Source organism: Conger conger, chromosome 4, assembly GCF_963514075.1.
Source record: "Conger conger chromosome 4, fConCon1.1, whole genome shotgun sequence".
Taxonomy (NCBI): Eukaryota; Metazoa; Chordata; class Actinopteri; order Anguilliformes; family Congridae; genus Conger; species Conger conger.
The window spans coordinates 23,380,683-23,392,692 of NC_083763.1; the positions used below are offsets into that span (position 1 = coordinate 23,380,683).

A 12,010-nucleotide genomic window follows, 5' to 3' on the forward strand; every position below is an offset into this window, starting at 1 on the left:
CACCGCCCCCCCCTTCCGCCCGTTTGTGCGGAACCGACCGACAGGTGGGCAGATGGGCGGCCTCACGCCGCGCCCACGGTCACGCACTGTCACCAGGGCAACCCCGCGGGACCTGCGTGCCAAACCGCGCGGCGGCATTCAGCGGAGAGATCCGTGCGGCGTACGCGTGCCTGTCTCTTTGTGTGGTTTACCTCTATTTATAGACATGTATAATCTACTTAGCCTTTCTTTTAATGGCCACCTAGGAGCAAGAGGCAACGTGTGAAGAACAAGGAAATACTATTAAATATTTATAGCGGGGCGCATCATTTAGGAGAATAACAAGTCAGCGGCAAAATGAAAATGCTCAAAGGGTATTTTCGTTGGCAATAGGAGAGCGTGTGAAAATGTGGACGTGTGTGCCCCTAGTGGCAAATATATGTATAGCGTGCGTCATTAAAAAAGGAAGAAACAAGCTCAGCCGGAATCAGTGAAAATGTGTCCTAATGTCATGAGTGTGACTGTTTATTATTTTAATACACGGTGCAAGATTCAAGCCATACAGTACACTGTATACTCCCAGTGTTGCACTGTTTATGCATACTTTTCCTTTCCCTGTGTTCAGGAAAACGAAAACGAAATATTTCAGAAACTACAGTATTTCTTTTTATACTGTTACTTTCCCAGTGCAGTATTTGTTTTTAGATACATAATGTGGAAGGTGCATCACAGTCTAGTATTGCAAATTAAAATTATTGTGATACAAATTCAAGTTCTGCTATTCAAATTCAATTTATGCCAGCATTAATTTCTGCCCATGCAGATGCAGCATATCTTATTCAGATTTATCATATATATGAATACATACGAATATATGAAAAAAGGGATTAATCGGGCTTTGTTTTTCAGAATAAGGTGTTTACATGGGCAGATTGATGAACATAATATTTGAGTACTCATTCCACATTCAGATAAAAAACAGAAGCAAGAGAGGGCAGTGGTAGAAAACATTTCAGACAACGAGGCCTGCAGAATATGCTCTGACTGGACTTTGCACAGAGGACAAACATGTATGAATATTTAAAAAAATATATTTTCATATAGGTTTTACATAATATGAAAACATTTTCTCAACCTGCATTTAGTCCAAAGACATGAAGGTTAGGCTGATTGGAGAGTCTAAATTGCCCATAGGTATGAGTGTGTGAGTGAATGGTGTGTGTGCCCTGCGATAGACTGGCGACCTGTCCAGGGTGTATTCCTGCCTTTCGCCCAATGTATGCTGGTATAGGCTCCAGCTCCCCTGCGACCCTGTTCAGGATAAGCGGCTTAAGATAATGGATGGATGGATGGATTAATTCAGTATTTTATACTTAATAGCACCTCACTATTTGAGCATAGACCTATGTATGTCTTTAAACACATTATTCACCGTAGTTAAATCATTTAAGCACTGTTGTGTATCTTTACTTATACCTCCACTAGGGAAAAGTTTACCTGAAGGAGTAGATGGTACTTCAATACTCTCTGCATTGGTACAACCAGAAGATCTCTTAATGTAAACTTTCCATTGTTTGCTCTCTTTGAACATTCCTAAAACAGAAATATGGGTAAATTCACATTCAGTTACACCCTTATGTATCATAAAAAGTTATTAGACTACAAAATAGTGATACCTCATTTGTATGCCGTAGGCAAGGGGTACTGACAAGAATTACTCCCACTAAACTGCAATGTCTGCTATTGGCCACCAGAGGGAAATGTCTGACCATAGTTCACAAAACAACGTTTTCAAAAACAGTTCTGTATTTCCTTCACAAATGGATGTCAAATTCTATTGAACACAGTAATCAGCTAATCTTACCTCCAGCTTCAATCGCACGTCCTCCTTCTCTTTACAGATTTCATCCAAACCCGCTATGGCTGTTTCCACTTGGCTGCAGTACTTTCCATAAATAAGAAGTCTAGAAGACAGCAGAAAAGACAACCTTAAACATGAGAGTTTGCAAAAATACATACAAAGAAGGAAAGCAGTGAGGTCAGTGAGGTCAATGCTAAGTTACTGATACAGACTTCTCTTTATTAGTGATGAAGATCTGGTGCAGGTTGTGGGCGTTCCTGTTGAGGATGGAGTCTTGTACCTCAACCATCAGGCTTCTATGGACTTTGACAAGGTCCTAAAACAGAAAAGGCGTCAGTGTTTATACAAAATGAACGTCAGCCTCACCAGGTGAAAATGAACATTTACAACTTCCTCTTCCTTTCCTTCCTGTAAATGTCAGGATGTTATTGCACAGGATGAATCTGGAGTCAAATATTCCACTCGTGCAGTCGACATTCTATTTGATATCACCCTTTATACAAGTGCTGTCGATTTATTTGTAAAAAAAAAAAAAAAGTACGCCATTTTTTTCAGCAATTTGGAATGTCCAATCATGCTCTAATTATAACACTTATTGCAGACTTCCACTGTTCAAGAGGGCTCAAATAAGCACTTATAGCAAAGCAAACTTATAGGAAAAGGGAAAGGAGAGAAATAAGTCATAGTTGAAATGCATTAAAAGGTAATAGTAGTTATAATATACTGCACTCTGCTCTAACAGAGCTTTGTGTCTGTTTATAAAACTTCAACGCACCTGTGTTGACAACTGTAAGTAGTCTTACACATATCAAATGTTCTCTGTTTCTTTTTTGTACAAACTCCTCCAGTAAACAGTGATGAACCGTTCCAGTGAAGACTCCATTGCATAGCTGTATAACTGGTTCTTAAGATGAGGGAATTATTATTGAATAATGAAATTAAAGTCAAGCTACAGCTTGATCCGCTCCTGTTACTTACCGGAATATTAACAAATACTTTCTCGATTTCCACTGCTGTCAGGAACTTCTTCAGGGGAATCATGAAAGACTGTGAAGGCAAAACATAAAAAACAGTACATAACAAAGAGATTTTCCAATTAATGGTGTTACACTTGCTGTAAACATACACTGCTAAAAACTGATGTTTGGAAGCTCATTATAACCGCACCTCCCACCCACAGGAAAACTTCAGTATTGTTTCTATACTGTCACTCACTGATCACTTTATTAGGAATACTTATTCATGTGATTATCTAATCAGCCAATCATGTGGCAGCACTACAATGCATATACTCATGTAGATACAGGTCAGGAGCGTCAGTTAATATGCACATCAACCATTAGAATGGTGAAGAAATCGGTTGCAGTTAGCTGCAGTTGCACACCGGGGACCGGGGTTCGATTCTCGGTCCTGCCAAAAGCCAAGTTTGGCCGGCTCACGTGGAGCAGCATAATTGGCTCGCTGCTCCAGGGGGAGGGACTTGGCAGGGTTAGTAGATCGCCGCACAAAAAAAAAGCACCTTGGGCGCCTCAGAATCACGGTTACCAGCATGTGGCGAGACGGCTTGAAGAAGGCGTAGGGCCACCGAGGGACGGGGCGTGGGTGGTGTATCTAATACTAGCTCTAATTGAATTAGACGGGGTACAATTGGCTACCAAATTGGGAGAAAAAAGGGAAAAAATCCTTAAAAAATTCAAGAAAAAAAAAAAGAAAAAAAAAGAATGGTGAAGAAATGTGATCGAAGTGACTTTGACCGTGTATGATACTTGGCGTCAGACAGGGTGGTTTGAGTATCTCAGAAACTGCTGATCTCCTGTGATTTTCACACACAGCAGTCTCCAGAGTTTGTAGAGAATGGTGCGAAAAACAAAAAACATCCTTTGAGCAGCAGTAGAAACACTTATTAATGAGAGAGGTCAGAGGAGAATGGCCATACTGGTCGAAGCTGACAGGAAGGTGGCAGTAACGCAAATAACCGCACATTACAACAGCGGTATCCAGAATAGCATCTCTGAACATACAATGTGTAAAACCTCTACAGCAGCAGAACTGTAACGTGTTTACTGAGTGTAGTTACTGAAAGTATGTACTGTTTTCCTATGTACTATTGATAGAAAAACATTGAACTATTTTCCTATTTTTCTTCTAATTTACATATCTTTGGTTTTTCACAATGACTTCTGGAGATTATTTATAAAATTCCCTGTGGGTTTTTCATGGATTGAACAGACTATCCCCTTATTGAATTTTCCCATTTATAAAAGTAGGGTGGGAGAAGACTTTTGGAAATATTATCAAATTGGGGAAATCTCTGATTTTTTCAAGTCATTATAAGTGATTCATAGAACAAAAATAGAGTGATGAAAATCATAGGAAAATACCGCCCATTTAAATGTGGTTTTGTGCATGTGGCATTAGAAATGCTATTTTGTCTGACGGTTGCATAATTGTACTCATGATGCATTTTTATAGAACAAGAGTATAAAGATGACCATGTTTGACCAATGATTTCATCGTCCCAGACCATGTGTTTATAAAGAGATCGCTATATCCAGTCAGTTTCAGCTTCGGGTGCCAAGAACGAGGGAAAATATAGCAGCTGTGGTTTGTGTGCGTCTGGACATCCTGGATCTGTTAGCAGAGGCACTCGGTCTAGTGCTAGGACATCCCTTTACGTTGAAACTACAAAATGGCCACCACCATCACATCACATACACTCAGTGAGCACTTTATTAGGTATTTATTAGACTTCTTTTTTTGACTTATTAATCTTCTGAGGTTTTGGCGTGTTGTGTGTTCAGAGATACTCTTCTGCATACCCCTGTTGTAATGTGTGTTTTTTGCATTACTGACAAACTGCAAACTTTGACCAGTTTGGCCCTTCCCCTGTGACCTCTCTCATTAACAGGTGTTTCTACCCCCAGAACTGCTGCTCAATGTATGTTTTTAGTTTTTTGCACCATTCTCTACAAACTCTAGAGACTGTTGTATGTGAAAATCCCAGGAGATCAGCAAACCACCCTGTCTTGCACCAACAATCATTACACGGTCAAAGTCACTTAGAGCACATTTCTTCCCCATTGTAATATTTGGTCTGAAAAACAGCTGAACCTTTTGACCATGTCTGCATGCTTATATGCATAGTTGCTGCCACATGAATGGCTGACTACATATTTGCAGTAACAAGCTGGTGTACAGGTCTACCTAATAAAGTGGTCACTGAGTGTATATTTTTTGCACATACCAACTGACTTACACTCTCCATGACAGTGCTTCACTCGACTTAAAATATTACTCAGCAATGTCACCTTGATGATACTGAGGTAGATCGATAAGCATTCAGTGTATGGTTATATTAATACCACCACAGACATTAGCATGTAATAAAAGAGTGGCAGCTAACATAAAACATATATTGATAAAATGTAAAGCAGCAGTTGGGGAAAGTTTGTAATAGGAAAATGCAGATAAATGTGGGGATGTCATGAGGTTGGGGAGGGAACAGACGCTACCAGGGGGCAACAAGGGACGGAGACTATTAATATTCTGCCTGTGCGTTATAGTTGAAGCATGCCCTCGGCAGAAATGTAGTCCTCACTTTCTCTATGGACTCCAGTGTCTCTGTGTACTTTTCCTCCGTCTGTCTGATCTCGTTGAGACAGCAGCTTCGGATGTCCATCTCAGCTTGTTTCTGTGAAAAACCATAACGTGAGAGACTCTGATTCAATATAAGGGAAAGGAGAGAAATAAGTCATAGTTGAAAAGCATTAAAAGACAGGTGAAAGTAGTTCTAACATACTGCACTTTGTTCTACCAGAGCTTTGTGTCTGTTTATACAACTTCAACGCACCTGTGTTGACAACTGTAAGTAGTCTAATACATATGAAATGTTTTTTGCTTCTTTTATGTACATATTCCTCCAGTAAACAGTGATGAACCATTTCAGTGAAGACTCCATTGCATAGCTGTATACCTGGTTCTCTGTCTCGCACTTTTGATGAAAATGTGATGATCTAGATTCATATGTCTGAAGTTTTATCCCTGATATCATATGAAGGAGGACTCCAGTGGAAAGAAGGCTTTTGAAATGTTTTGTTTTGTTGACCTTTGAGAGGAACTCATGTTGCGAGTGATGTTTGTACACTTTGAATTATTAAAGAAAATGAAAACAGAAACTCAAAGTGGGGGGAGGGGGTAATGAATGAAACACTCTTCCTGTATTTGCAGAAATGTATAAAGCTGATTCTTAAGTGGGCATTTACCTGAAGCAAATATGCAGAGCATTTAACCTTTTTTGTATTAATCAGAGCATTTGGGTGGGCAGTTTGGGACATTTAAGACTGCCCATGGTCTGTCCTCTAGAGTGAAAGTGAAATGGGGACGCAAGCAGAAAACGTACCGGTGGAGGTGCCGCTTCCGGCCTCATCAGGTCCTCGTAGACCTCCCCCCCTTCATCGTCATCGTACACACAGTCGTAAAGGTCCTCCTCATCCTCCACTCCATTTTCACTGTCACACAGGAGAAGCTCCATTAATGTTCCATCAACGTTAGCTCAATCGCACACACACACACACCTGGGGAATATCTTATACTTTTTTCCATTCAACAGGAAAATTCATCAGAAGAAACAATTATTGTAGCATCTGTATATCTGGCAGCAGCATGATGGCTAAATACATGTCATACAAAACATATATTATTTGACCTGGGACTTAGACTTACGTATATGTCACACTTATTACAACCATCATAGAAACTGCTAACCTCAAGCTAAGTGAAGTGTAAGCTCTGCATTGCTTAAACTGTGCTTCTCTGATTTTGTCTGTGCAGTTTTCGTATAGGTCAGACCGTCTGGCACACTGACACACAAATCACACAGGTGGCTCAGAGATGCAACGGACACCCCATGCCTACGGAGACCATCTGCGATGGCAAAGCACAAATCTGTCAGAAACGATCGACTTCACAAGGTGACCCGTGCGCGTAGCAGTACCCGCAAGCTAATGCAGGCGCACGGAGCGCCGTCGCTTTGCTAACGGCTACGGAGTTTGTGCAACTGAGCAGGGCGAACCGCGGCACTCTGCGTTAGCTTTGGTTACAGCCCTGGCCTATCTTGTGTACTAGAAGCCTAACAACCGGTTGTATATGAATAGTACCTTATCTGACGTGTAATCAAGGTAGTTTGTTGTATGACCTTGATATGTGTGGTTTTCTACGTCGCTTTGGATAAAAGCGTCAGCTAAATGAATGTGATGTAATGACTCCTCGACCGTCCGGGAAAAGGGTGCGGATGGGACCAGCGAGTGGGGTCATCTTCCTGTTTATGTATGCGACTGTTGTCTGTTTGGTGGAGGCATCGCAGTAGCAGCAGACGACGGCGGGTTTGGTAAAGCCGAAGGCTGTTTTTGACAGCTTGTGTCACTGCCGATTCACTTTACCAGCTGCGCAATTTGCATGAGATAAAAGAGGATCAAACACGAACATCCAGACACCCTTTGAGAGAAAAGCAAACCTGTGCAAGGGCTTTTACTCAAGTGCAATTACCCTGCCTGGGTAATTGAAGTGAAACCTCCCTTGCCTGAGAGAAGCTAAACTTTACATTCAAACTTCATATTCTTCAGCCTACCTCAGTTGACTCACTGCATGATACACAATACTGTTATCCTGTGACTTAATGCACTATTTTGCACTTTGATTGTTTAATTGCTGCCTTTTCTACAGCACATTGAGATTGTCTCTGAATGATTAAAAGTGTGAGATAAATAAAATTATTATTATTATTATTATTATTATTATTATTAGTAGTAGTAGTAGTAGTAGTAGTAGTACTAGTGTATGTACAGGTACCAAATATGCACGTGTATATGTACTTATTTCATCTATGCCGTGCTGTGTAATCCAGCTGGGTCCACAGATGTGATAAGAATGATGGAGCTGAGTAATAAATCGTCAGTGTTATTGCATTAGTGCAAGCATGCCTTGGCTGTCATCAGCAGCAGAAGCAATGGACACCAGATTGCTGTGGCAGAAAATCAAAAAAACAGATCAGAACCACCTTGCTTCTTGTATGACTTTATCTGTACCGTGCTTCCTGTGTGTGTGTACCTATACTATACCTCCAGTGTGACTGTATTTATACCACACTTCCTGTGTGCATCTATCTATACTATGCTTCCTTTATGAGTTTAACTATACCATGTTTCCTGGGTGTGTGTATCTGAAACATGCCTCTCGTATGAGTGTATCTATACCTATAAAGCGAGCAAAAGCCCCTGCATCCCTGTTTGTCCTCTCAAAGCTGACTGGGACCCTCTTAAATGTCACAACGGATAAGAAGCCTGTTAAAATCCAAAGTGGCTGAGAACTATGTTCTCTGTTCTGCTGTTGATCAGGACCCTCTCATCCTCACACTGTAATTTCTGCTTCCTCTCAGACTGGATGCAAGCCCTGTCTTCGATAACAGAGGATCAGAGCCCGGCTTCCTGTGGGAGCGATCAGAGCCGTCTTTCCAGTCCCAGCGGATCAGAAAACCTGTTTCCTGTCACAGCTCGCGGCCACACTTCCTGTCACTGCGGCTCAGAAGGTGGCCTCCTCGCAGCGAACCAGGGCAGTGGTTCTCATCACCGCGGGGTTTGCCGAAAGAGCTGACAGGCCTAGGCTGTTCTCAGAGGAGCCTTAATGGCCGCCCAGAGGAGCTGGCAACCCCAGCCCCCAACAACCCCAGCCCCCACTCCTAAAACTCAAGAAAATATTCTCACAACCAGCTCAAGTGGGCATTTATTCAGCTACAATGTTCAAACACGATGTTGAAACGACGTCAAAGTTTTTTTTAAATCCCTATGAGGAAGTAAACATAGGTTTATTTTATAGCATATAGATTTGCATGAATTAATACAGCAGGAATGTGATGTTATACATACTCAATCAAGTCTTCCAAATGATTATAGATATCTTCATCTTCTACACTCTCCTCTGTAGGGAACGGCCTGTTAAAACACACAATTTGATCCATAATATCCCCAATCGATTAGTATTGTCACAGTAAATTGTCGAAAAATCACTTTGTACCAATGCAGCTTGATTACAATATACCTGAATTAATTACATGCAACAGCCTACAAAACAATTTCCTTAGCAATATCTAAAATTTTATAAGGCATTTTCATGGAAAGCATTTGTAAAATGGTGACTGACCTTATTCCATTTTGCTGTGCAATGATTGTGTGTGAGAGTCTGGATAGTGTGTCCATGACCTTTAAATGATAAAAACAAATACATTTTTTAAATGCTTACAAGCAACAATCTTTGTCCAAAACATTTGCTCCAAAGCATAAAATAGGAAATTTAGTATTTATTCTGAATATTTCAGAACAACAACATTTTACATGGTAATTAAGTTATTAACACAACTGAGTTTATATAGGAGTTATAATCAAAAGAAGCATGAACAAATTCCTCAGATGAGCTGTGGATAAACACAGCTGCTAAGGTTAAGACACGATGTCTTTGCACCTGATATGAACGCAAAGTATATTTTTAAAATTCCAGGAAAACACGCACATTTATCTTTCTAGCCAACTATGAGATATTAGCCCACAAAACAATATTAGTCATATTAGCACAAAAACATTAATCATTGCATTTACTTTTATTTTTTCAATTGCGGACAAGTATATGTGACTTCAACTGACCAAGTGCTTGATACAAGTATGTAATCAGATGAAATCCTACAAACGTAATATTACTACAGTATTACTACAGTACACACACAAGCCGTCATTTTACAGTCATCTTTTTTTACTGTGACATGTAGTCTAATGTGCACGCAATCCAAGTGCATTTCATAATTTTAATAAACCGATTAAAACACGCATTGACATTCGAGAAAACATGTCTTTGGAGGAAGTGGTCTTGTTCAGGAAACATTTCTGAGTTATGGCGGGGGGAGTCCAGATATGACGAGGGCGCTCGAAAAACCAGGGCCTATTGTGGTTTACAAGACTCATTCTTGAGTGCACCTGCTTGTGGGCATGTTAAATCTATCAACCCTGAGAAAGAGAGAGTCTCAAAGAGGCTCTATCTTTCTGTTTCTTTCCACCTGCAGTCGCTTTGAAACAACTGTCAACTGCTGAAACAACTGGATGTGTTTCAGGAAGGGAATCTGCCAAATGTAAGCAAAATATCATAATAAAAGACACGGCTACTCATTTATCACTATGTTTAATAAACATGGGATTTTGAAAGTAAAACTTGTATTTGAGCTACATTTTTCACATTTTGTTTGAGTTCATCTGAATTGACTTTGTAACAACACACAGAGAGTGGTGGGCACCTTTTATTTTTTGCTGTCAGTGGGTGGTGATGTTTTCTCAGGGTGATAACTCTAGGATGGTATAGGATTTCTTGTATTGCATTAGAAAACTAAAAGGTAAAATCTAGGTTTGACATGGTTTTACATTGTACCTGAATTAATATATTACCTTCTCGAATCATTTATTCTATTTCTATTTTCTGGGGGGTGGTGGGGGGTTTAAGAAAATACTTTACAAATCACAGTATGCATACACAAACATAGCCGCATGCACTCCTACCACCTGAGGCCAGCAATCTTCCAGATCAATACTGATCATGGCTGTACATTTAACCTTCTCCAGCGCATTTTCTCCATAGATAACAAACCCAAGGTCACAGTGGCTGATATCCATCTTTGGTCTTCTATCTGTCTTTGGTATAGATTTTTGGCAGATGAGGGGACTGTGGCATTTCTATAAATGGCTCTGCGATGACCACATCAATGTTCATCAGAACATCATGCATCAGAGAACAATGTGGGGAAATGGCCGCAGGCCAACAGCACCATAAAAAAAGCTTTGGTTTTATCTCAAAGATACTATATTCTGATTTAGGGGGCTTAGCATATGGTACACTGCAGCGAAATGTTATTAAGCGCAGTTTATCATGGTGACAGAAGAGCTGTCGTGGTGCGTTTCTCTAATCTTCGGTTTTCATTTGAGCGTCAGCGTGCACCACCACCTCTTCATTTCGTTTCTGGGCTTGGAGGCACTGCGAGAAGCTGCGAATCTTTGCAGGAAGCCAGTCACACATAGGTCGGCGTGACGAAGAGAGACTCTCACCAAAGGAAAATCTGAACATAGTAGTAGGTGGTATGTGTTTCCCTGTGCGTTTGTAGTTCTTGTAGATGCTGCACAGACCAATCAGCGCTATGGACTCCAACACTGAATTCAGCATTTAATTTGTCTGCCTTACCATAGAATGACGGCATGTGACACCATGACACCAGTGACATTATGGATAACCCACTGGGCCCACATGGGAAGGGGTTTGTGATGCACATTCATTTCATTTCAGAAGGTGGTATGTTTAATAAGGGCTCATACAGAGACAGATGGGTCTTTAGGCACTGTGGGTGGAATGCCTCTTTTCAAAGACAGAGCACAGTTAAATGTGCAGTGTTATATCAACTCTGACAGTGTACATATGTTCCCTATTGGACTCGTACTGTTGGGGTTGAATATTTTACTGTGTGCAATTGGGAGCACTGAGGTAAGAGGAGATACAGGACATTCAATGGCAATATCACACACGCAGAACAACACCATATGCGAACAAGGGTGTGCGCAACAAGAGAGACCACCGATCCAACCTACAGAGTATGCACGGCCCTGTATGCAATGCACAAATACAATAATGAATGCAAGTCACGTCTAGAATCCTCGTCTGAAAAATGAGTTTTTGTATCAAGGGCAGCATCAGGATAACACAGCCGTGCCCATATTGCAATGGTGGCGGACACAGACGATGTCTGTTCAGGAGGTCGTTACAGGTGCCAGATGAAGGGGGAACACAGGAAGGCTTCCTCTAATGCAAATCTATGGCTTATCTTATTCAGCATAATCTAATTTGATTGGCCTAAAGTAGATTACAGTAGTGTGAGTGATGTGAGAGGAGACGCCGGTAAGGAGAGATGGAGGTTCCGTTTCAAAGCGGAGACCAGACGTTTTCTGTGATTGACTGCAAAACGCAACTTCAGTGCTGTCCTGCGTTATCCTGTTCCGCTTAGTACACTCTCTTGGGCTCTCTACTGCGTGGTTACAATTCATAGTTTAATACAAAGACTTAGACATAAGACATAAGACATACTAAGTACGA

At 40.9% G+C, this 12,010-nt stretch overlaps 1 protein-coding gene across 1 annotated transcript in view; it reads right to left on the bottom strand.

Annotated features, from left to right (window-relative positions):
* Positions 1–12,010, bottom strand: part of LOC133126340 (guanine nucleotide exchange factor VAV3) — a 76,801-nt gene that overhangs the window by 34,943 nt on the left and 29,848 nt on the right. Inside the window, exons 3-10 of the mRNA XM_061238476.1 lie at positions 9,035–9,093; positions 8,761–8,826; positions 6,240–6,348; positions 5,439–5,531; positions 2,819–2,887; positions 2,053–2,156; positions 1,844–1,943; positions 1,477–1,572 (exon numbers count right to left, since the gene is read on the bottom strand). Coding sequence (XP_061094460.1) covers positions 1,477–1,572; positions 1,844–1,943; positions 2,053–2,156; positions 2,819–2,887; positions 5,439–5,531; positions 6,240–6,348; positions 8,761–8,826; positions 9,035–9,093 — 696 coding nt within the window. The remainder of the gene's footprint in view (positions 1–1,476; positions 1,573–1,843; positions 1,944–2,052; positions 2,157–2,818; positions 2,888–5,438; positions 5,532–6,239; positions 6,349–8,760; positions 8,827–9,034; positions 9,094–12,010) is intronic.